Genomic DNA, 27,086 nt, shown 5'->3' with positions numbered 1-27,086 from the left:
ACATACTTAACCTACATATAACTTCAATTAATAGCCCGAGAGAGCGAGAGAGAGAGAGATGGTAGAGCAAGCTAGCGAGAGAGAGATGGTCGAGCGAGCTAGAGAGAGAGAGAGAGATGGTCGAGCGAGCTAGAAAGTGAATGAAGAGAGGGAGCGGTAGTAGCGAGAAAGCCGGTGAATCAGAGAAATAAAACGTTATTTTCTGATTGTTTCACAGCGGTTACGTTCTAAAGCACAGAGAGAGAGAGGGAGAGAGAGAGAGAGAGCCCCGTATCAAAATAACGATAGCCTACCTTAGAAAAGATCAACAGAGAAATGTCTTGCTGCTGCTTCTCCTGAGAATTTCAGGTCGTACTTTTTTCTCTGTGCCACCATGGCGATCAGCAAATGTGACTGATATTTGAATGCAAGTAAAAAAAAAAAAAAAGAAACTGCTTCCTCATCTATCAACATGATGCCGCCTGTCCATCACGTTCATATGGTCACTGTTTTGGCCGATACACAGGATGCTCGCTCGCGCCTACGGAGTGCGGGCACATGCGCGAGCACGAGCAACAGGATGCTGACTGCAGTTACCTTAACGGCCACAGGTGTCACTAATAACAAGCATTTTCTGAATCTTACAAACAGTACCTTTAAATCGCTCGTACGAGTGATTTAAGAACGAATCTGTTCGTACGAGTCGTTCTTGCATGAGGCTCGATATTCTTAAGTATGGTATAAAAGTGAAAAGAAACGTCTAGAAATGTACTTTTTTCAACAATGTTGATATCAGATCCCCTCAAACATCTTAGTAGGATTGTGGGATTTAGGAAGGATTCAGAAAACATGAGCATATAATGTGTGGTTCACTTAGGGATGGTACTGGAGTCCAGTGACTGAAATATACCCTACATGTGAAAATGTAGCATCCACATTCAGCGGTGTTAGATTGATTTATATGTAGCAGTAGCTGCTAATATTCACAGTTTGTGGACCAGTTTTGCTCTAAAAGAAAAATTAGGACATTTTCTTTACTTTTCTTTACCATTACTCAATGTAGTAACAGCTTATAATGTTGTGGTTTCTACATTTGATACAAACCACATCATGAGGGGTGAAAAATAGTTTGTGTACTGTATTTACCTCATTGTTATATAATTACCTAATTTTTATGTAATTAAGTTTGACCTCATTCTGACCTAATTTCCTGCTCCTTCATCCAATTACAATTTATTTTGCAGATAAGGACAACTGTTCTACTATCAATCAAGTTATGTTTCTACCATCAATACAAAACATCTCAGTCAATAAAACAAAGCCTGTAAAACTCTAATGCTGTAAAACTCACAAGGTTGTCATGTTGACTCTAACATATTGGCCACTACCAAAGCAGTAAGACACAGCTGCCTGTTTCCACAAAATTATTCTCCAAAAAGCTGTGCTGAGGAAGGAGAGTCAACAGAGGACCCTGTTAACCACTGGGCAAGAGTGGGAGAAAAATAGTATGAGGCAGGAAAATGGGGCTAAAATGAGGAGAATGCGTCAGATGGTCCTGTTTGTTAGCGTCTCTCCACCAGCACCCAAGAGATCATTAGTCCTATCAAGGCTGAGAGTACTGATGCAGCTGTATAAGCAATATATACACTGGGTTGCGATATACGAGGCCTTAGGGAACAAGAGGCAGTTAGTGGATTGGGCTTATTGGAAACTTCTTTTTTTTATCCTGGTACTACTACAACATAAAAAAATATACTCAATTTGGATTCCCAAAGTTATGTTTCTATATGAACATAGGAAAACTGACAGACAAATGAATGACTAAATGGCAAGTTTAAGAAAATTCCAGCTGAAAAAAGATTAAACTGTTCTCTTCTTATCCATATGCAAGTATCAATATTGATATTGATCAATATTTTTCAAATTATAGCTAGGCTTTTAATTTCCCATCTCACTGGAAAAGTCTTGTGGTCCTTGTCTGATCTCAGAACTAATTTGCTGTCTCAAAATTATTGAATTTCCACAAATTTTAGATTCTCAGAGGTACAGATCAAGAGGTAGCTGGATTTGTCTGGAGATGTGCTCAGGCCAACGACAATATTTTGTTGAAGGATATTTTAGGACAGTGCTTGTCAACCTGGTCCTCAAGTACCACAGCCCAGCTGGTTTTCCATCCTACGGTACCAGCTAGTTAATTACATTCATCTGGCGTAAACAGGGGCTGAATGAGACCTGGGACATCAGATCAATGTAATCAACTACCAGATAGAGTAGAAAACCAGCCAGGGCTGCGGTACTCAAGGACCATGATTGAGAACCACTGTTTTAGGACATGCACTCCTTGAAATCATTTAGATACTCATATAAGAGTGCCAACAAAATGGGACTGTTTGGTATAATTGAGAGATACAGTTGAGTATTGTCAGCATAGCAATAAAAAAGAGATGCTATGCCAATAAAGAATATGGACATGGGGTAACATCCATAAGGAAACAGTAAATGCCCATGACGCAGAAGAAACAATTGCCAATGGAGACTGAATATTTTCTGATGAGATAAGAACCAGTTCAAACAATGATACTAATTTCTCAATCTATCAATTCATTCTGTCAATCATGTCAATGGCTGTGCTTAATGTAGGCCAAGTAGTCAAGTAGATTCAGTACTATGCTATTTACGAAAAATCAAACCATTTCACCTTTTTACTCTCAATTTTATTAAATCATCCAAATAGCATAAACAGTCCAAAACCCCTCACATGACTGTTCAATCAATAAATTATATGTGAACTCAAGGACATTTTTTTCCCCATTGAAACAACAGAATAAAAGTAAAAGTGTAAATGGCAAGATTCTGTTTAGCCTAACCTCTAGATTATTTGTGTTCACTGGAAGTCTTACCCATTTAATTCAAAAACATCTCAGCTTCATTCAGTCATTTCAATGAGTTAATCTTAATTTCAATCACTTGGCACCCAAAAATCCAAATTAGCTTGTTGGTTTGTTGCAACTCCAGATGCTGCTTGTTCTTACTACCTGTCGTTTGGTAGAACACAGGGACTCTGACCTGTTTAGTGAATTTAATTTAGCTATCTCACATGAAGCATTGCAAAGAAAACAAATGTATATACAGTATATGTCACACATCTCTAAAAAAAAAATCTCTTTGCTAACTTGGACTTATTTTAAAGTAGATATGTGAAGAAAAGTATTTACTAAGGTATGTGTTTTCAAGATGTTGCAAGGGTCATATCACAGTTGAATCCATGGCAACTGGCATCTGAAATGCTATGGTTAACATTTCAGCTGATTACTCTGGTGCTCACTAACGATAGAACTCTTAGTGAGGCTATATTTATATGCTACAGTGAAGTACAGCACATACAAGGTTCCTGGTTGGACATCTGACTTAGAATTGCAAATTTTGCCATTTTGCCATTTGGGTGTGACTGTATTCATGTACATGTGTCTGCATGCGAGTGTGAGTGGGCATGTGTGTGTACACACACACACACACACACACACACACACACACACACTCACACTTGTGCTGACCTTACTCCAAAGCAGGGAGCCAAACCTCTTAAAGTCTGTTAAAACTGATGGCCTGGATACTCTCATCTCCTGTTCGCTGTGTCAAGTCATTACAGTGCACCAAGTCATTAGCTGATGGTGTAGTCATCCATTACAGCTAAGAGGGAATATAGCAAAGGCAAAGGAGAGATGATTCCAACTTCAAGATGTCCACATCATGTGGAAGATAATTTTTCTTCTTTTCCCCTTGGTGCTCAATGTATCTTTCTCACTGTCAAACCTTTACTGAGCACTCCAATGATGTGAAATCAGAAAAATGGATAAGATCAGGAGATAAAATTATTATATGTTAATTCTCCTCAATGTATATTATATAGTGGGGTATTTAAAAAGCAGGAGAGCACTCAAAATGTTTACTTTCTTCCAAAAAAGTTTGCATTAATATCAAAGATTTGACTGGATTTACCAATCAATAGTCACTAATTAACAACACAGCCAATGTGTGGTAAGCTTACAACCAGCCAGCTGATGTTTAGAGCCTGCTAACACTGCTGGATTGAATTCCAGTGGCCCGTTTGGCTCAAATAAAGTCCAGGAGACATTAAGTCTCCAAAAATGCCAGTTCAGAACACTGACAAAGCTCAGAGTAAACCTGTGCTGTGGATAAGCAGGAAACATCCTGTCGGACTATGGGCGAGAGCAGGGGCAGACTGGCCATATGGAGAAGTGGGAGTTCTCGCAGTGGGTTGGTCAACCTGTGGGCCGGTAGTGAGCCAGGCTGTTTGGCTCGTTCCATAGAGAGTGGGGGTGGGTGGGTGGTGGGGCTGGGTGTGGGTGTGGAGGGAGGGTGGGTGGTGTCTTAAGTGCATCACTGGTCCATATTTCTTCTACCAACTTTATTTTGGTACATTCTAGCTTTATACATTGAACTGGGAATGACAGACTGATTGTGTTAGGAATTAAATGCAACAAATTGATTCATTTATTTGGATGTACTGCAACTATAGCAGCATCAGTGCTACAGTAACATCAATCAGCTCTATGTCAATGTGCAGGAGCATATTTTTTTTTTCTTGTAAATCGATTGCTATCTCCTATGTTTGGTAATATAAGCCTACAGCTTTAAGTGTGGGTTATATTATTAGGATCTAATGAATCAGCTGTTTGATTGTATAGCCTACAGTATTTTGGATCATGGTTGAGTGACGAGAGATTGGTGGATTGTTTGTTGCTTGTTAAAATGTAACATCTGTTGTTGCCATTTGTCATGTCCTATAATATGAGCTCACAGTGCTGTTTGTATTGTATGTATTGTATTGTATTGTATTGTGGTCCTTTTTTTCTCTTTTCTCTCCTTTCCTTCTCTGTCTTGCTCTATCTCGCCTTCTCTGTCTTGCTCTCTCTCGCCCTCTCTTACTCTCATATATAGTTATATATAGTTAGATATATAGTATGTTTTTGGGGGGTATATTTCCTTGGTTTAGTCCTCCACTGTCTTTGCACAGAGTTTTTGCCTGTCTCTGATGGCTGTAGCATTTTTAAATTGTGACTTGCTTATTATGGAGCCATTTCTTGCCCTGATGAAGACTTGAAACATGTTGGCTCTAAACCATGACAATAAAGGCTTTTTAAATGTCAAGCTTTTAGTCTCTTCCCTCCTTACTGGACTGCCTTGGACTTTATGTATACAGCTAAAAAAAAAAAAACAACTTTTTTTGTCACTGGAGGTCACTTTGTCACTATCTCAATTTTCTATAGATTTGATTATTGTTCCCAGTGAGCACCTATAAACCAAAGCATGTAACTACTTTCTTTCTTAATCCACAAGAGCACCAAGTGTTACGTCTGTCTGCAGGAGCATAATGTTGCCACTTAGGTGTAGTCTTTGGTTGAACCTGCATACTCTTGGCCCTCCATGGCACATGGTTGCCTATCCCTGCTATAACAAATATGGTATATTTCTAGTAAAACTCTGTTCTATGTCTACATTGTGAGAAGCAGGGCAGTGGGTACAGTACCAGTTGTGGAGAGCCAGTCAGGGTAAAAAGTTTTTGTATCCCTGTCTGTCCCTGGAAAAGAAGGCACTGAAAGTAATGTTAACTCTAGCCAACTGAACCTACAACTGGTTCAAACTATACCATCACGATGAAAATCTTTGTTGTTGTCAAAGTTGCCATGAAAGGACTTATTGGCTGACATATGGAAATGACCTAACACTTAAAGGTGCTACTGGCAGCATTTTTAAACATCATTATATCATAGTCAAATTAATCGTGATACCTTGGTATAATACCCACAAACAAATGAGACCATGGTTGAGACAATTCATAGCCTCTATCTGACATTGATGTTGCTGGTGCCAATGTTTCTCAAAATTAAGACATTTCCCATACTGTAAAACCCATTGCTCCCTGTAGCAAAGATGGTGTTGCCATTGTGAGAAACTGTGAAAGGTTTAGCTGTGTTTATGCTGTTCAGTTTTGTGCCATAAAGTAGTCTCCCTTTGTGCTGTAATCTTTCAATCAGCAATGCAGCAGATTTCCTGTGAAATCTGACCTACAAAATGCAGTATGAAGGCAGTGTGGCGGCTGGAAGAGGATGCCAATATTAATCGTACCAATCATTTACTCATTTAAATATTGTATAACTATTAAGAAATCAAATCAATGGTTTTTGCTTTCCTTAGTTAACAAGTTCTTAGTAATTTGTTATTATCCACGTTAAACACTTTTTAATACCTAATTAATGTTCATAAATGATTAACAAATGACTATGACAAAACATAAATAAGAGTGATATGGGTCCCTATTATATAGTTGCAACTGATGTTTACAAAGTTTAGTAAGGGGTTAACGAGTGATTTTTAAACAAAAATGAAAATTACTTGAGCCCCTTTTATAAAGTTATTTCTAAGACCACTGACAATGTTAAAAGACTATGAGATGATAAATAAAAAGGGTATACAATGACATAACAATAGAAAATAAGTGTTATATTGCCATTATTTAGTCATTGTTTGCCTTGTTATTTCCATGTCTCTCAATTATATATTATATTTGGGCAGCCAACCCAAATGAACAATTACCCAAAATACATTTCTGTTTTGGGTGCTATGGCACACTAAGCTGCTGTTAAGCTAAGCTAAGTTGTAAACAACTGTTTCTGGTTGATGTCGTTTCATGCAGATTTCACTGAATAAATTAAGAATCAAAGATTTCATGCAGTTAAGCATTAAACAACATCAAGTCCATCATTGTTTGAATAAACTGAACAGAGGAACAAAGAACAACACAGCCACCCACTTCTCTCATTTCTCTCCCCTCTCTCCCCACTGAAGTAACTGGCCAAACTGGAAAACACTGCTAAACATCAGTTGCACCTTTATAATAAGGACCCAGATCATGTTTATCTACGTTTAAAAACCACTTGCTAACACTTTACTAAGCACTTAAGAGTTAAAATCTTCTGACCACTAGAGGGTGACAGAAACTGCAACACGTTTGTAAACAAGCTCACAGCGAAGCCACTCGCCCACTGCACTACTAAACACTGCAGAGCACCATGCATGACGGCTAACAGCTAAGCTAACCCTACCTGCCAAGAAGTCTCGCTGGTTACTAGTCCCACTTTGCCAGAACTGTCTCCTGGTGAAGGTTATGTGTGGCACAAACAATGACAAATGAAGAGGTAGGTAGCAACTTTACTAGTTTACTAAGTCCGCTCGCTCGCTTCATCGATTCCGCCATTACAAGGACATTTTAAGGGATGGGAGGAGGTGAGGGCTGCTTTTAAACAGCGAGAGAGGAGACAAGCTAGTTTAAAAAAGAATGGATAGTTACTGAATGGCCCGGGAGGAGCTTCGTTCCGGACCAGAATTTGACAACAAGCTTTAGAAAATTGGTGAAAACAGCAACATAGCTGGCCCACGTGTGTTGATATTGGTACTATTAATTAGCTATTATTAACGATTTATGAAATTACCTGATCAATCAGATTTATTTCAAAATAGCACCCCTGCAAGCACAAAAAGGAATGACAGATCCAAATAAAAACAAAGACAAAACCTGATTCCACCCACATTTCCAAAAAGTATTACATACACACTCCCTCCCTGACTGAGCTAAACAGATGGATGCAATCACTTCTCAGATGGTTCAACACTGTCAACACTCGTCAGTTAGCAGTAGTATATTTATAATAGGACATGACTGATGGCCATGTGGTATGACTCTGCAACACAGCTATAAGTGAAACAGTAATGGCTGGGGATCTAGCTTGTGAGCTATAGATTCTTACCATCAAGGTTAATAATTTTGGTATGGCACATCAAAACATTTGATGACAATTGATGTGTGTTAGGCAGGTTTTTGCCAAAAGGCCAGATGATCATAAATAGAGCTGATGGGTGACAATGCTATCTCTCAGAGGTGTGGACTCGAGTCACATGACTTCACAAATTTGATGACTTGACAAAATCAAAAAAGACTTGCAACTCGACTTGGACTTTAACAGCAATGACTCGTGACTTCACTTGGACTTGAGCCTTTTGACTTGAAAAGACTTGATACCTTACCCCAAACCCAAAGATTAAAAAGTAAGTTATTTAAAAAGTGTGCCAAAAAATCAATTCATTTCCCTTCATTTCCTGAATCAACTAACGTTAACGCTATTCATTCCCAGCAAGTCGACACTTCATTTCCCAGATCCACTTTGTTTGAACCAATCTGACAGCATCCAATCAAGTTGCAGGAGAGAACCATGAAGAACTAACATTATGTTACTGAGTGCCAGTTGGAAAAAATGATACCAAAGATAATTTTGTTCGCATACAAAAAATATGAGGTGGTCAACCAAAAACGAATTGCAGTATGCAAAATGTGCGGGTCGAATATTACAGACAGAGATGCAACAACTTCCAAATTCCTTCGACATTCGAAGCCGCACAAAGAACGGTAAGTCGAGGCTAATATGTTAACATAGTTAGCGAGCCAATGCTTAGCTAACGTTACAGCTATCAGTTGCGTCCACCGAGGAGCCACCCCCCTCTAGCTTTTCCGTAACACAGGCTCCATGTCGGCCATTGTACAGCAATGATCTGCTTAAACAGACAAGTGTTGCGGGTTCCCTCCCCGACTTGTACTTTGATGTTCACCCGAAACGAGATGACAAATTGGCTTCTAAATTAGATGGCCACGCGCTGCAATCTGCTTACAGCAGCGAAATCGCAAGGTAACGTAGCGTTAACGTTACTCCCTTCACTGAAACTGAATGATTTCCTCTGTTGTTAAAATGGCATTACATTTGGTGAAGAGCGCATTATGACTTGTTTAGGACTCAAAACTCCAAGTTTAGGACTTGGGACTTGACTTGGGTCTTGTCAGTCTTGACTTGGGACTTGACTCGGGACTTGCCTCTCTTGACTTGGGACTTGACTTAGGGCTTGAGTGCAAAGACTTGAGACTTACTTGTGACTTGCAAAACAATGACTTGGCCCCACCTCTGCTATTTCTTCCCAATACACTGGTAACTGTTCTCTACAGAACAGAAGACAGCATAAAACTACACCAAAGCTAAGTCCTCAATTAAAAATTGTTCCACTACAGCGACACAGCATAGCAGCAAATACAGTGTTAGCCTGGTTAACTCTGTATATAATGGAAACACATAACGAACCAACTGGGCTTTGCCTCCATCAGGCTCAGCCGTGCACAGCTCCGCATTGCCTGGTGCTAATGGAAATAAGGTATTAGATCTAGTTAGTAGGGCTAGATTAGTTTCCCCAGTAGAAATAGTCCAAATAACAAACATAAGATAAATTGCGCTTACATGTCTAGGAGGAAAAACAGCCAACTCTGCATCAGTTTCATTCCTTTTGTCTGTCTCAGTTTCCTCTCTCTCTCAATAGCAATACCAATGTTTATTCTTGTTTTTGACCCTGCTCTAACAAAAGCAATTTGCGAAGCATACTAAAGGTTCTTGGTCTTACAACTGGCTGCTCCACCATATTTTGCACTACATACTCATTCTTGGGGGAGGCGGAGCTGGTTAAGCCTGGATGGTAGCAAGCGTTGGAAGGGGCTCAATTTACACAAGTTTCTGTTCATTTTGTTCAAACACATTTTTGTTCATTATTAATTCCTATTTCACAGACCAATGAACAGGAAGGCTTGATCCCAAACTTATGGCATCTGTCAGGAGAAAAATCGGGATGGATTGAGATTGGGGAAGAGGGTCAGATGGTTGAAAGCTTGGCTGATGTGAGGAATGTTTATGTCATATAAGGTGTTGTCACAGCTCATTGTCCTTGAAAATTAATGGGAGACCGGTGACAAGGCCAGGAATTATGCCACGGAAGCACAAAGCATTGGGAGAGGGGACCTTCAGAGATGACTATTTATGCAACTCTAGCATGGCTAAGTGGCAAGCGATTATATCTGTGTTCAGAATGGATAGCTAGGCCATAATTGACCATGATATAGAACGCCTGGCTACAGGGCGGTCTGATCAAATGAAGAATGTCATCCTCTAGTCATGACTCATCATGCTCTAGCCTTTTTTATCGGTAAGGCTAAACAATGAATATTAATAGATTGAGCACGATCAAAAAGACAAAGTAATATTTGAAAGCACAATTATATTAAGATGATGAGGATGATGATACTCAAATGTATCATAATCATTATCTGTTCTTGATTATTATGAGTGTGACTACAATTGTAATCTTGAGGAAGAGTAGGATGAATAGTATTTGTTTTGATGCTATTATTTCTACATCTCCATCGTGCATTATGTAGAATCAGTCTCTTCTGACTGTTATTGTGCTTGGAACCAGTTCTCTGCTGGAGGGATGGAACAGATATAGGACACCCCTTCAGTCATTACATGAATATTGTTTCGCAACACCAAAAACAGAAAACTGCTTTCTAACAGCAACGTCAAAGGAGGCAGATATAATATGGATCAATTCATTACAGTGGGAGAGAGAGAGAGAGAGAGAGAGAGAGAGAGAGAGAGAGAGAGAGAGAGAGAGAGAGAGAGAGAGAGAGAGAGATTTCATTAAAGCCACTGGTTTAAGCCCAGCCCCTTTTGAATATGTAAATGTCTCAGGCACAGAGAAAAAACACGGCAAGAGAGAAGCGAGGAGGAGGGAAGAGGGGGGAGAGTGAGAGAGAGAGAGAGAGAGAGAGAGAGAGGGAGGAGGGGAGCAGCACAAACAAGTGAGAGAGCGATCAAGGGAAAGAGAGCAAGAGAGTGAGAGAAAGAGAGCGAGCACTCTGAATTGTGAGTGGCTTACGACACTCAGTGAACAGAAGGTGCTTCTGCATGCGCTGTCAGTGTACTAGTCTGCTGCAAGGGATTGCGCGCTCCTCTGCTTCCCACATTCACCGCCCCTGCCTGCCTACCAGCTTCAGCCTTCAGCAGCCTCTTACAGCTGGCTGAGAAAACACCCAGAGAGCCAGGGGATGAACGGAACCTGCAAGCCGATGGGGGAGGCAAGAGGCTCCTTAACCGAGATGAGCCACTGATATGAGAACAAGGAATATTGTTACACAAGAAAACAGAGAACAGCCAAGTGTTCACCTCCTCTTTAAATCCTTTTTTTTTTTTTTTTTTTGCATCTGTCACTGAAAGCATGATTACCCGCCTGAATGGATTTAAACCTTACAAGTCAGTGATTGCTTCCAGTGACGGACGTTAATTTGTGTTGACAGATCTGCTAAAACTTAAGCAGGAAGGGGAGGAGAAGAGAGCGAGACAGATATTTCAAAAGATTTTTCCTTGGTATTTTTTTTTCTCTCTGGTTGTCTCTCCCCTCTGATCATTGCAGCAGAGGACTGCGGAGGAGCAAAAGAGAGCGGGCAGAGCTCATGCATGCAGACAGGGGAACTTGCACTTCCTACCACCTCGCTGAAAGCTACTTGGATTCCTTCTCTTTCTGGCTCTTTCACTCGAGGAGAACTAAGACATTGTAAGCCTGCCAAGGATCTGGTGTCCACTGAAAAGAGAGGAGGGAGGGGGGGGCAAATTTGTACCACACTGGGGTCTTTTTTAGATTCGCACATAATTAGTGTTGGGGCACAAAGGGAGCTGCTGAATGGAGGTTGTCAGCCTCTGGATAGGGGTGAGTAGGAATCTTTTCATATAAGATTGCTCAATGAAGACAGTTTTGTTTTTTGTTTTTTCATCCCCTCTACTCTCCACCCGCTGCTTGATACATAACATGAGCAAAGAGACTTGCCCTTTATCCTCCTGCATTCTTTTCAACAAGGATTCCTACTTTATGTGAGTAAATAAGACAAAAATATAATCATATCACCTTTTACAACTAAAAAGAAACGAAGCACAGGTGAAATATTTGGGCAGTTTTCTGAAAGAGAGTTCATTAATTATGATGTGAAAGGTGCCAAAATAATATCCAGAGCGGTTCAATGGACATTCTCTCGGTGACATCCCTGGATATTTATGCTAATGGATTTCCTTCTAATTGGTCTGTACTTAAAGTGGCCACTGAAGAAGCCCCCTGGGTTGATACTGTGTTCACTGGGCATTTTTCTAAGAACGGTTCCCTTGGTAGAGGGGGTTTGTCCAAGGCTGTGCCGCTGCGACAGCAAGCTGCTGTACTGCGAGGGGCTCAACCTCACAGACATCCCCCGCAACCTCAGCAGCGCCATGGGCCTGTCCATGAGAGAGAACAACTTGACAGAGCTGCGTGAAGGCCATTTGGCTGGCCTGTCACAGCTCACCTGGCTCTACTTAGATCACAACAACATTGACATAGTAGAGGAGGGTGCCTTTGATAGGCTAAGGCGGGTCAAGGAGCTGGACCTGAGCAGCAACCGGATTGAGAATTTGCCCAATGGTACCTTCAGGCCCCTCCCAAACCTGCGTATCCTGGACCTATCGTACAACAGGCTGCAGGCACTAGAGCCAGACCTGTTCCACGGCCTTAGAAAGCTCACCAATTTGCATTTGCGCTACAATGTTCTTAAATTTGTGCCAGTGCGGATCTTTCAGGACTGCCGGAGCATGCAGTTTCTGGACCTGGGATACAACCAACTGCAGAGCCTGGCACGAAACTCCTTTGCTGGACTCTTCAAGTTGACGGAGTTGCATCTGGAGCACAATGAGCTGGTTAAAGTCAACTTGGCCCACTTCCCTCGCCTCATCTCCTTACGCACTCTGTACATGCACAACAATCGTGCCACTATTGTTGTCAGTACCCTGGACTGGACCTGGCATTTTTTGGAGAAGATCGACCTATCAGCCAATGAAATCGAGTACATCGAGCCACATGTTTTTGAGAGTGCACCCAACCTCAAGGTGCTCATGCTAGATTCTAATAGGCTGACCTCCATGGACCAGCGCATCCTGGATTCGTGGTCATCTCTGGACAGCATCACCCTGGCAGGGAATGAGTGGGAGTGCAGCCGCAACGTGTGCGCCTTGGCCTCCTGGCTGAGTGCCTTCCGAGGCCAGCGTGACAGTTCCCTGCTGTGTTCAAGCCCAGACATTGCACAGGGTGAGGATGTGTTGGATGCTGTCTATGCTTTTCAGCTATGTGAGGATCCCCCAATGGAGGTAACTACGGCAGGCCTGTATGCCTCCACCAGGGATCGGGCCCAGGGTGGCTCTGTGTTCCTAGGCCCATTTACTCCCAACCCCTACGAGGGTGAGGGTGGTGAAGTGGTCACTGGCTCTTTCACTGTCACAGTGGGCCATGATGACCTGGAGAGCACCATGCAGATCCACAAGGTGGTGACTGGTACCATGGCACTCATCTTCTCCTTTCTCATCATAGTGCTCATGCTCTACGTGGCCTGGAAGTGCTTTCCAGCCGGAATAAGGCAACTGAGGCAATGCTTCAGCAGCCAGCGCCGCAAGCAGAAGCAGAAGCAAAGCATGCAGCAGATGGCTGCAATTTCTACACCGGAGTACTATGTTGACTATAAACCTAACCACATTGAGGGAGCTCTGGTCATCATCAATGAATATGGCTCTTGCACCTGTCAGCAGCAACCTTCTCGGGAATGTGAGGTGTGACCCTGCTTTGTGAGTATGTGTTTACCTGTGCTTATCTGGATATAAAAACCCTTTTTGGATACATTGGGCAGGGGAATACTGTGGGACACAAGGAGCAAAGGGATCCTTTGGACACTTTTTACACAGCGTCTCACTGTGATGTGGAAGGAGTGTGCTTTATGGGGCTGACTATTTCACAGTGGATTTACTGCTACTGCTATCTACTGCTGATTTGAGGCCATGGGGCATAACGGGCACCTGACTCTTGGACCTGTTGATGTTCTACAGAAACACAAAGAGGAATACATTGTGAGCACTGAGGCTTTTCTCTCACCAAGAATGGATATTTGAGCTTTAATGTGTCTTTCTACTTCAGGACATTCAATTACTGTCTAAAAATAAACTGGGGACACAACAAAAAAACACACCATTTCTATTATGGTAAACACAATATTTGACAATGACAAGCAAATGACAAATATGAAAAAAAAAAATATGTTTCAGTTGGGTTAAAAAAATGTAAAGATTAAAGTCTGTGTAAAATATGTTTAAAAGCAGAAGTGCAAGTGTGGAGAAAAAATGATGCAAGATGCTATTCTATTTCTTTTGTAAACTACAAAAAAATGTTTAAATAAATGAATTGCTATTCACAGTGAACTGATTTGTACGTGAGAAGCCTTTGAGAGAGGATGAATGATAATAGATGCAGTTTTTGTGCTGGTGGACTGGAGAGCGTTGTCTGCTTGCGTGTCTCTGCAGTGTATCTAACGGAAAAAAAGAGTAAAAGGGGCAGAGGGATATCTGCACCTCATTTCCAATGTTAAAGCCCTGGTCTGAATTTCAAATGTTTTCTCTATTTTAACTCTCATATATGTTGTTTTATCATTCACTGTGTTGGCCCGCTATTAGTGTTGTAGTTGCTTTCCCCCTTCCCATTTCTTTCTGTGAATAGATTATAATGATTACATTTTAATCATTACATTTTAATCAGTTGGCATATTTCCATATGATTATATCACTATTTGTGTACCATCCAAGTAAACAAAGTACAGCGTCAAAGATCTAAAGCTATGCCTCTCATTGCTTCTCAGCCTGTCACGCAAGAGCAATGCCTCCTTTCACTGAATATGGCATATTAAAGACAACAAACACCGTATCCATCCATATTTAAATCAAAATGCAATTTAAAACAGACTTGTTGAAGAAATAATCCACTGGGGCTTTTCAGCTTAAAGAAACATTAGCACATACAATATTCTTCACTGTGTTTTCATGTACTGTAAAATATGTTCGTTGAATACAAGGCCATTTTGAGGTATATATATCCTTCTTCCTCTGGTGTTCATTGTGTGAATGAGTGCGCAGCCAGATGTTATGTTCCCTGAATCCTTTGACATGTATGTTGTGCAAGAGAGAGGGGGGAGTGAGAGGGAGATCGAGGATCACAACGACTGCAGAAAGAGGGCACAGACTGCTCTCTAGTGTGCGTGTTCTTCTACTGTGGCTGTATTCGGCCCATTGTGAAGGAGTGCACCATATCCTGCACATTTCCGCAGTGTAGGGGGTCTGGTCCACACAAACAAAATGTGCACACAAACATACAAACATGCACACAAGCGTGTGCACACACAGATGCACACATACGCACAAACACGCAGATCAATGGAATTAACAGCAGAGCAATTACTCTAAATCGGCCACACTGTTGGCACAAGCAATCAATCAAATTTAGTATTTTCATTACAGAATGCCTTACTGTGTGTGTGAGTCACTGCGACCTCAGGGTCTGAAAGATCAGCCTCTAATATCAGGACCTTCTACTGTCAACTGAGATGTTTGTTTAATGCATATAGTGTGCCATGAGATATACAATTCAAAGTTGCATTACCTTCTGCTGCTCATAGGATCCTTTTAAGGTAAAACTCATCATCATCCTTATCAATATGAAGTCAGCTCTGGGAATTCAGTGGTGTGCATTTGAGTGCACTGAGTTGAAACAACTTTCTTATTATTTCCAGGCGCTAACTTTGTTAAGTGATAGCTGTGATCATATTTAAAGGGTTTTATGCCATAATGCTATATATCCATTTTTGGAAAAGAATTATAACCTGAAATTCATCAGTCAATAATTCAAAAACACAAATTCTATCTATAAACAACTATTTCAAAAGCAAAGGTCTTAAGATGACTATTAACTTGAAAAATATATAGGCCTATCTATATCTATATCTATATATGTGTGTGTGTGTGTGTGTGTGTGATACTTTAAGGATACCAATTCTGCATTTGAATTACGTGGTGATCTGAAATTGGCCTCAACAGTCTGTGACCCTAAAAGGATCCTGTGCCAATCAGCAACATCAAATCAATGTGTGGGAAGTGGCCTGTAGAATGGAAAATAGAGGTGCAATGAGGGAAATGTCCTGGTAAGATCAGTGTGTTCTTTTAAACAATAAGCTAGATTTTGCTGTCAAACTGAAACAGAATATCTACCATTATACTTTGGAGTTGTATGGGTATTAACAGGTTGATTAACCCTGATGACTCTAATAACTAAAATAGTACAGTTTCTGTATGCATTGCATTTTATTTAACTTTCAAATGATAAAACTAGTACTGGTCTCAAAGAAACAAAAACACTAAACTTTGCGGCTACTCCTTATGTTTTGGGGAGACAGTGGCTCAAATTTGCTATATGAGAATCATGATCTACTTGTTATTCATGATATTGAGGCTTTTGTTGTAGGTGTCCCACTTTGAAACTCAACATAGCCGTTAATCATAACTAGTCATAGCATCTGCATGCAAATGACTGCAGTCTGTACAGCAGGGCAACATATGGGGACAGAGCTTTATTTTATTCTCTCATCCTCATCTTCTATTTAGAATTTTTACCCTCTTCACGTCCTTCACAGCACCTTCAACATGCAACTCCAGGGTACATTTTAAGCTGTGAAGCTTCATTTGTATGAATATTAGATGATGCCTGGCACAGAAGCCAGTACTGGCACCACTATTGATTTTGGTTCACTCTTTTCTTAAACAAGCAACCAGGGCAAAAGGTGATGGAGAATGGGGTTGCATATTTTAAAAGCTTTGAGTCCTTAAGGGCTGATATGAAACTACTTTAGACTTATCTCTATCCCTACTCACCTTCACCTTCATTCTCTCTTTCTCTCTCTGTCTGTAAGACACACAGTTAGGCACATTAAATGTAGAGAAACACACCAATTCATCTACCTGACAACAGATCAAATATCTGCTTGACCTAAGCATGAGGTGAGAATTCCCTAAGGGCAGATATCTGCTCTCAGACATCATCCATTATAAATGCCCTGATTGATGATGTTCAGTAAAAATCAATATAGATGAGTGGTAACCAAAAAGGATCATAGTCATAACAAATGTATTTGCCTCTCACTTACATTTTCACGTATACATTGATGATTGAGGGAGATATGCTTTATTTATACGGAAATCCATTATTGATTTGGCAGATGATTAGTGGCTGAAATGGTGATTTGGCGACAGTCTTTCACAAATCAGATCACTGTTTAGAGAGAATAAAGTGTGAGATTATGTTCTTATGAAGTGCAATTGGGCAAGAAAGCGTGACATTTGTTCTGTGCATTGCAGGGCCACAGCTGTTTGGAAGCCAAAGGATATACAGGGGTTGTATAATGCACTTGCTTATGGGTCTGAAGCCATTGTCTTGCAGCAATATGTGTGCAAAACTGAGTGTGTGGTGTGTGTGAGTGTGTGTATGCACAAACATATGGTATTTATATATATATATATATATATATATAGGGTTATATATATCGTTATAAAGGACGATTATGTTGTAGGCCAGTAATGAGACAAAGAGTGAGACTAAATAGAGGCGAAAGACAGGGGAACATTTATATAGAGTTACTGACACAAAGAATAAAGGTCAAGACAATGAAAAGAGAACATGCAGAGGAGGTGTGCCTGGCAAACACTGGGACGTATGCGTGAACATGGCAGGCGAGGGTCAGAGCTAAAGGTCACAATCAAACACTGACAACAGAGAGAAGCCCCGCAGAGCCAGACAAACAGCACAGCTAGCTAGCTGGGATCACAATAAACACTACTGAGCTGTCACCATCAATCTGCCAGCACCCACCACTGGCCAACATGGTGTGTTGTTTACACAGCACAGATTGAATATTAAAGAAAAACATTAGTACTGTATCACATGACATGAAAATGACTTTGTGTGTGCATGTTTACGTGTGTGTGTGATCCACTCTGCAGATCTTTGGAAAATAGTTTGCGTCACAACCCGGAATGAAGAGGGGCCCATAGAGATGCAAACACATTCTTAAAAAATAAATGATCCTGGCTTCCTGTGAGGGGTATCGATCGGGCACCCTTCTGCCATTTCATTGGGACTAGTGGTGCATAATAAACGCTTAACACCCCCTCATAATCGGATGGGGAGCTAAATCATGGGTGGCAGTGTGTACTGCGATAGGCTGTATGGAGCTGGTGATGACTAATGACAACGTGTGGGTGGCTGTCCACTACTTCTTTTTATACTGCGTAGGTTTACCGGGATCAATAGTCTAATCATCATCAACATTGTCTTTGAATCCAAAACCTTAATGCCCTCTTTGTCCTCCTCCAATCCATCCCCTCTTCCTCCTTCCACATTGCAATTAGCATGATACTACTGTACCAAATCCAAAGACAGCCACAGACAACATCCTGGCTTTATGCTACTTACATGTAGGTAATTATTATAAGAGGGTGGTATGTGGGGTCATCTCTCTCATTTACACAGTATATAGAGCACATTCTCCTTTTTAAAAATATATTTAATTGTAAAACAAAGGAAAGCTTGTGGTTTACCCCCGACCCTCCCCTTGTGAAATTGGAACAAACTGATCCCAAGTTAGCATATTTACATTACCAACAGGACACTGTAATTATATTCATTAGCCAGGCCAATTCTCCAGGCAGCCTATAGCTCTCTACACCCACAGCTTCATTTGCATGCACCATACTCAAGCAACGCTGAATTAATAATAATGACTGAGAAGAGCCACTATTCCTACCTACATACGGTAGGTGCAGCAGTGGTGGCTGCTGAAGAAGGTGAAACTGGTTCATTACACTGAATCAGAGAGTGGGAGATAAACAGAAGGCTGGTGGCCATTGTACATGGCCATTATTCCAATTATTATGGCTGTTAATATGGTTGTTTTTTTCCCCTTTCATTTTATAAACTTTTGGAAAATGCTACAATGTTTTTGTAGTTAACTGTACTTGCTAGGTTTATGATGGATTAGCCAATGCTAGTGTTCTGTCTTGCATTAAAAATAAAACATCAGGGTCAGTCAGTGAGATAATACATGGCAACAGCTGGGCCTGCATCTGGGGCTCCATGTAACCCGTATAAGAGCAGATGTGGGTCAGTACCTAATATTTAGAGTATTATGGTGGCTGAACTGCAAAGCCTTATCCAGGACTGGACTCAGGATTTGTGTTTGTTATTCATACCTTACAGATGGACTGTGATGCAATTGGTGAGATGTGCAACAAATCCTGATGTGGCCATGAAAAACAAGAACAAAATGTGATTTGAAAATAATGTGTCGTGTGCTATGGATTACTGTACTGAGATTGATTTCTACATATGAACTAGGCCTATATGACTCAATGATTAACAATCTCAGATAATATTGCACATAGACTTGTGCATATTTTTTTTTTACATCTCAGCTCTTGTACATTATGCATTATTTAAGTCTGTTTTTTATTTTTTATTTTTCCAAAATATTCATTTCCAGTTCTATTCCAATTTGCATCAACTTATAGTCCTCCTAGCAGTAGTGGTAAATTAGGCCCCTGAAGACATTTGACTAGCACATACTCCAGCACCCACACAAGGGAAAAACGATCAATAATATACATTGTGGGAACCTACTGTAAGTGAAAACGTAAGCGCATATTATACACACACCCATCACTGTACACCAACAAAGGCTGTAGCAAAGTCCCAAAACCATTTAAATAATATGAGGTAGGATCCATGTGTGTACAGGCTCTTCCAGCCAAGCTAGAGGGTCAAATGGCCTGCGTTAGCCCATTACCTCTCAGACAGCTTGATCCCCTTCAACTAAACACCTAATCTATTGTATGGATGGCTTTAAAAAGCCCTCTACTTAGGCGTATTGGACCTGTTTAGTAACAATCACAAAGAGTCAAGCTGGAGGGGAATGTGTGTGAGAATAGTGACTAGCATAAGTGTGAAATTAGCTGATGGAGACACAAAATGGTGGTGGAAAGCAATGGGAGCAACCTGTCTAAATTAGTGTGCCCTCCCTGAAAAGAGTAGCAGAATCATGTGTCCAGATAGCATAAGTATCACTAACACTGTATTAAGCTACATAAAATAGATATGGGGAGTTTTAAGATATCTTTTCTACTTTGGTTTTACAATGCTACTTAGTGAATTCAGAATGCTACAGAAAAAGAGTGGGAGAACATACAAAGGTATAAGTGTTTGGTTTTGTTCAATTCAGTTCCAGGCACTTTTTGCTTTGTGTCCCAGTTATAAATCGAACAATATGTTGTGTCACAGTATTTCAAGCAGTTCACTATTAACACAAAGAGGAAATCCAAATATATTTCTTAACCAGATGGCTCCAAAATGAAGGTGTGTCAAAAAGGGAGATTAGGAAGACTAAAAAAGTAGAGCTAGAGAACTGAGTATATGAACAAAATCATGGAGTCTCACAGGCCTTCTCAATCACCAATATCAGCCCAAGTCACAATTTAGGGGGACATTCTGGCCTTTTCAACAACAACCATAAAGATAGCTGGCCCAAATGATCGTCCAGATTCATTATGTTAGGGTTGGATAACATTAGCCTTTGAGAGGAATCAAACAAACAAACAATAAATTAAATAAAACAAATATAGAACCACTGGGCGGTTTTTTGTTTGATATATCCTTCCTTCTGCTATGTTGCCTGACACACAGACATCATCTCCATTTAGTCACCATTTACGCTAAATGAGTCATCGGGGCAACTGCATCATGCTTCATAACTCATGGTCAAATCACCTTAAATCAAATTGAATTCCAAACAAAACTTTGATTAAGCATTTCAAAGATACTGCACGGCAAGACTGTAGAGGCTTCTTTTTGAATAAAAACTTAACATTTGGGTTAAGGGAAGTAAAAATAGACAGCATTTATCATTTTCAATTTATCTGATCAGTGTCAGGATGAATAAATGCTATTCTACCCACTCTCCCTGCTCTCTTTCTCTTCCCTATCTGTGAGGGCAAATTGGCATCTCTCCAGTGGCCAATGAGATTGGTTGCATAAATGGAATTGCCCCATTCTCCAAGTGTCAGTTACGCTAAGGGAATGTGTTCACTGTTTACAAAATCATTGTGCTAAAATGCAACCCTGATGCAGTGAGTGCTTAAGACGCAGTTTGGGTAAACATTCTCACTGTAGCAGCCAATGCATAAAATCCAATCCAATGAGTTCTGCCCAGAGGCTTCAAATGTGAACATAAAAGGTGGACTTACCTGTCGAAGTGAATGCAGAGTGGAGAGAGCACCAGATGGATCCACATAAAAGGACAAAAAGAGACACAGAGAGAGAGACAGAAAGTTAAAAATGTGGACTTTTGTTGCCTTGTTATGATCTTTGACTTCACAACGGGCCTCTGAGCCCCATTGAAAATATCCTCAGAGTCAAGTGTTGCTGTATGCATTTTTACCACTCATTGCAGGATCATAGATTTTCGTTCAAGGACAGGCAGAGTGAGAGGGAGCGCCACAGATTGCCGTGAGATCAGACGGCCCGTGGCAGGGAATGGCGGAGCGAGTGCAGCGCTTGAGAAGAAGTAGAACACAGAGCAGAGACTACGGCCTGCAGTAACTGTAGTTAAACCGACGGTGCGTTTAATGCCTAACTTGTGACAGCCATCGTAGTCGACAGCAAAAAGAGGAAAAGCAGAAAGAGGACCTTTTTATTGGCAGATTGTGCTGACAAAGGGCTGTGACGGCCAACGGTGGCACTGGCATGCTGCTTTTTGTCAGCCATGCAGCAAAATACTACAAGTCTATATAAGTTTATAACACCCTCGCCCCTCTGTTCAATCTAAAGGCCTTATACAAATGGATCTGAGGATTTGGTAAACTTGATCGTGGTTATTGGTTAGACCATATTGTCACAAACAAACAGAGAAAAACCAAGAGTGCCACTTGATTCACTGCACAGCAAGATGGACAAAGGTTTGATCCCTGGCCCGTTTTGTGTGGAGTTTATGTGTTCTTCACATGTTTCCTTGGGTTTCTTTGACACATTCCCAAAACCATGCAAGTCAGGCAGACTGGAGACTCTAAACTGCCTGGAGGGATGTATGTGTGTGTGAGTGTCTGTCTCTCGGTGTTAGCCCTGTGATGGACTGGCGACCTGTCCAGGGTGTCTCTCTGCCTTCTGCCAAATGTATACTGGGATAGACTCCAGCCCCCCTGCTGACCCCGAAAAGGATTAAGCAAGTAGAGGAAATGAGTGAGGAGTGCTACTAAACAGACACAGCGGTGTCTTTGCAAATACTGCAACACCGTACACCTAAAATGGTTGTTCTACACAAGTTAAGGAGAAATAGGGCGGGTGATGTCAGTGAAAGCAAGTCCCACGGATTTTCTCTGTACCTCCTTGACTATGCTGTTGCAGTATGGTTGACGACAAGCGTGATAGAGTGTTATGCCAGTAAGTGTCCTCTGGAAGTCAGCTGATTACATTCATTGGGGCTTCATGAGAAAAAAAAAAAAGATTAATGAATAAGGCTCAGCCGGGAGCTGAACCATCCACGGTGTGAAAAATGGGAACTCACTAGTTCACTTTTTCCATTTTTTCTCCCTTTCCCACAAAAGCAGATAAATGAGCATTTATTGGCAAAGATTATACCATCCACCATCAGCATATATTGGTAACTCTGTCACAACCACTTTCAAACAAGAGGAAAAAAACAGTGACGTAGGACCCAATGCCAACCCCAGACAACTCAAAGCATAAACTCAGGTATGAATTTAGTATATGGCCTAATGTTGAAAATAGCTCCTGAATTGCATGCAATATTCTACAAATCTGCCCAGAACCCCAATGATCTGTAATTCTACTGTGATATGTCATTATGTTAATATGTCAACATATGTGAATTAATCATTTTCCAGAATTCTATATTTTTAAATATCACTGTAAAATATGGCAGACAAGTAAGTTAGTCGCTTTCCAGAGTTTTATATATTCTACAGTTCTACATTCTACAGTTCATTATATTATTTTTATTTTATTTTTTTGTGTGAATTCTGTTGCTGTCATTTTGCACACCCTAATAAAGCTGTAATCCTTTCTTTTCCCCATGCTTTTCATTCATACTACCTAACATGTATTACATAATGTTGGGATTGTTGGCTGCATATGTTTATACAGTATATCCCCCATCTGCTTCATTCTTGTTTATATTCTATTGTTATAATTTATCTTATCTTCATATTAAAAATATCAGTGTGAAATAATATGTCCATATGTGAATTAGCTAATCCTCCTATCTGATCCGCTCCCTTTCAGAAACATTGGATTGGGTAAACCTATATGAACCAGGGTTTTTGATTATTTTTTTTAATGCTAAGGATGGTTAGGGAGTCAATCACTGGTAAATTCAGTGTGAAAATTCGCCTCTGTTTTGGCGTTGTTGCCACTCAGTGAATGGTAGTTTCAGACTGAACAAAGTGAAATGTAAATTCAAGGTGAATGTCAGGCTACCATTATGAGGCTGCATTGGGGTCAATATGCCATTATTTCTCCTCCTGACTGCTTCGAATAGGGAACCTGCCAGTGTACAAGCAAAGTTTCTAAGATTTTGTGGGAAACTGAATCCAATAATTCCCATGTTGAACAAAATAAAATTACAAATCAGATCACTGTAGCTAATGTTTGTGACATTGACAGCTCTTTTCGTCTTCTCTCATGCATTTCAATCTCCAATCGCCACTAATTTCACAGTGATATGCTAATGACAAATGAGCATAATTCACATCGCATCATTAAAGATGAAAATGGGTGTGAGATGGACAGAAATGTGCCTCAGTTGTAGGTCTCTGATCTTGTTCTTAGGGCTGTACAAACATCATGCTGGCCCAATAGAGCCTAAATTGCCAGCTGAACGGTGAGAGGTACTGTGGAGGAGCGGTCTGAAACACATTTGAAAATACATATGTCAACCAAAGAAACCTTTGGAGCTGGTACAACGAGGTTTTAATGATAGTGTAGCCATGTTTAAGGAGAACAGAGAGTGGCTAGAAAAAAAAAAAAAAACAGAGCTTAAAGAAATGAAAACCTCAGTGCTTAATTTGTAAATGATGAGGTCCTGGAACACCAAGGGGTCAGTGTTCCCGCGAGTCGGTCTGGAGGGAAAATGTTCCAGAACATATCAAGACAACAAGTCATTGGAGGCACGGTGGTGCTCAGTACAGCCATATAGCTTACTGTAGCCCTAACAGCCTAAACATTACTAAATGACCGACTATATGACCTTATAGCTCCGACTACTGGGGACCTATAACAATATTTGATTATTGCATAGGCTACATAATGCTCATTTTGTCCAAACCGATGGGTTTTTACAAACCTGCCCTTCAAGTAGTGGACTAAAGATATAACTGCACTGTGCACAACATAAAAATGCCCGCATACTTGGCTGTGAGATAACCTAATCATACATAAACACATCAAGGAAACTGCACTGGCTTCAACCATTTACCAGACAAATTCTGACTCAAGTACCATCAATATTCAACACAAATACTTTCATAGGATATCTATTTTAAACGTAGGAAACAATGTCAGCGAATAATGAAATGACAGCAATAAAATGTGTCATGGTCATGCCATGCAGCTAGAAGTCGGCCTTAATGTGCACACTCAGCTGGACTGCGCTGGTTTTGAAATGCCCACATTGATGTGGGGCTTACAGCCCTTCACTCAACCAATTATATTACCAATTATTTCTGGACACTCAACATAACATGCGCAATTGCCCACATATTTAACTTTGGGACTTACAGGTCCGCACTCCAAATAATTTCTGTTTTCATCTATGCAAATATGAATTTAGATGTTATTATCCCAGCAGAGAACTGTAACACGTTTACAAAAAAAAAAAAAAACATGCTTACCTTGTCTAATTTTCCAAAAATATTCCACACAGCGGACATGGACAGTAAATTCTGTCTTTTAGCCATGACGATGTCTGAAGTTTACCATAACATACTCTGCAGAGCAGCTCACTCATGTGACATGATTACTATGCACTTGCTGCTACTTTCTAATAGGGTAATCACCTGTCTTCATATGGAAATGAGCCAATTCGGTTTTTGCAATGGAGGGGAAAGAGTCAACTACTGGGATTATTACATGGCAGACAAAAAAAAACAACTTTCATGCCACCAGAGGTGCCGGGTCCACGCAAATAATGCAGGTAGTCCAAAACTGCGAGGTGCCGGATCCTGTTCCGGCAGGATCCGACACAAAGTAAGCACTGCCTGAGATGAAATCAAACCTATAGCAGCTGTGAGTTTAATGTGAGAACAATGAAGACAGAGCCTGCAGCCCCGAGGACAGTCTGATTAAAACAGGTGAAAGATGCACCAGTTCTGGAATGTGGCAATTTTCAAGGCAGGCAACTGGAGCCTGATCTACCTGCGGGAGCTTGGCGAAACAAAAACAGTGGTGGAGGGTGAAGGCTTTGTGCTGACAGCAGAGAAGCACAGCGAGTTACATTATGGGCTGCTGTTGCTAGAGAGATGGTCAAAGAGCCAACAACGAGAGAGAAACACACAGAACTGCTTAACCACCCTAGCTAACATTAGAAAACTGCTTACTCACTGGTGGTGATGAATATACACTGATGACGCACATGCAATCTTTGATATTAACTCACAATTATATGAGATGAAGTAAATGGTTTCTACAAAATCTAAAGGTGAGTGATAATATGTACAAGTATGTAATAGACTCATCCGTTTCATTATTTTCCCACTGCAGAAAACATTATAATATGGATGGCCATGAATCATTACAGCAGCACCACTGACTATTTTGAATCAATCCAGAGAAGGCACTCTTTACATATTATATCCAATACCTTATGATTGGACTAATGCTTGCTGTTTGTCTGCATTACACCTTATTTTTAAAAGGTTAGTCTCCGCACTACGTTAGCAAGGTTAGTCTTTAAACACATTCCCTAGGTGTGTAACAAATAAAAGGCTTTAGGATGTCTTTAAATGGATCTGCCTCATGTGTTTTAACAATTCTGACCATCATAATCCATTAAGTGTCAACTTCCAGCAGCATTAATTCAATCACTCTCATAATCAAAATGGTTGCTCTGAGCCCCTGCTGCGGGGCTTAGTGACGGTGCGCTGAGAATGAAAAGGCACATTAAAATGGACTGGAGCCTGCAATCCCCCAAAAAGGCATTTGCTGCGCTCTGCATGCACCAAGGACGTGCAACAGTAAGGTCAGGATCACACATCGGCAGAATACTGAACAAGTCAGCCTCCTGGAGGGAGAGAAAGGGATTCCTGGATCCAGCTCATCCTTCCCTTTCCAACGGTAAATTCTTATCACTCCAGGTACGCTGCCCCTGAGGGCCTGCTTAAAACTCCCAGCATGCTGCACAAAGCCTGAAAAATATGCCATGCATAAGATGCATGCCTGTACAAACAAATTTGTGCGCATGTGCATATTGAAGATTTTGCCATGTAGTGTTCAAGAATTTTGTGCCTATGTTTATGCACCCATTCCACATACTCCTCGTCTGCCTTTTGATCTTCCTTTTAAGGTCTTTGGCCAATCCCTGACCCACACCCAGCCACTCTCAACCCCAACATGAAACAAACAGCAAACTAAAAACTGCATGAAAGAATGAATGAATGAATGGATGAATGAATGAATTGATTAATAACTAAATAGGTAAATAAATAACCAACCAAACAGACAGACAGACAGACAGATAGATAGATAGACAGATAGATAGATAGATAGATAGATAGATAGATAGATAGATAGATAGATAGATAGATAGATGCATACATATGTACGAATATGCTTGCAAACATTTTACAAATAAAAAAAAATACGAAAAACAAAACCAAAAACAAAACACCAAGCCATTCAACATTTAACCAGTACTGAAACCACTAACATGGTTATATGTGCACTCTTTCCCTGCTCGATGTAGAGTCGATCGACACAATATCAATAATTATCAATATTTAGCCTTGGATTTGTGACATCAACTGGGTGGCCCTGAATTTGGCCTTGACTGCAAAGAGTGGAGTGTTAAATGCACATACATATGGAGCTAGCCGATGACACTCTAAGAAGTACTGCATCCGTTGGAATTACAAAAAAAAAGGCAAATTAACATAAAAGGAGATAGCGTTACAGTGTGAGTCTTTTGAACCAGCCAAATGAGACTGTAGAATATAAAT

The 27,086-nt window shown here is 40.6% G+C and overlaps 1 protein-coding gene across 1 annotated transcript; it reads left to right on the top strand.

Annotated features, from left to right (window-relative positions):
• The first annotated feature begins 11,975 nt into the window (after positions 1-11,975).
• On the top strand, positions 11,976-13,973 carry lrrtm1 (leucine rich repeat transmembrane neuronal 1). Its single transcript, XM_071546801.1, has one exon. It carries the CDS (start codon positions 11,976-11,978, stop codon positions 13,551-13,553), a length of 1,578 nt encoding a protein of 525 aa, XP_071402902.1. The 3' UTR covers positions 13,554-13,973.
• The last annotated feature ends 13,113 nt before the right edge of the window (positions 13,974-27,086 follow it).

This window comes from Centroberyx affinis, unplaced genomic scaffold, assembly GCF_046629955.1.
Source record: "Centroberyx affinis isolate AG114_WGS23_722 - 3 ecotype Tasmania unplaced genomic scaffold, CSIRO-AGI_Caff_v1 ptg000266l_1, whole genome shotgun sequence".
In the NCBI taxonomy this organism is placed as follows: Eukaryota; Metazoa; Chordata; class Actinopteri; order Beryciformes; family Berycidae; genus Centroberyx; species Centroberyx affinis.
Note: the sequence above shows the minus strand (reverse complement) of the source record. Positions and strands in the feature narration are given on the sequence as shown.

Excerpts from the sequence above, each read along its gene's own strand:
- lrrtm1 (XM_071546801.1), top strand. The coding sequence starts at position 11,976 with ATGCTAATGGATTTCCTTCTAATTGGTCTGTACTTAAAGTGGCCACTG.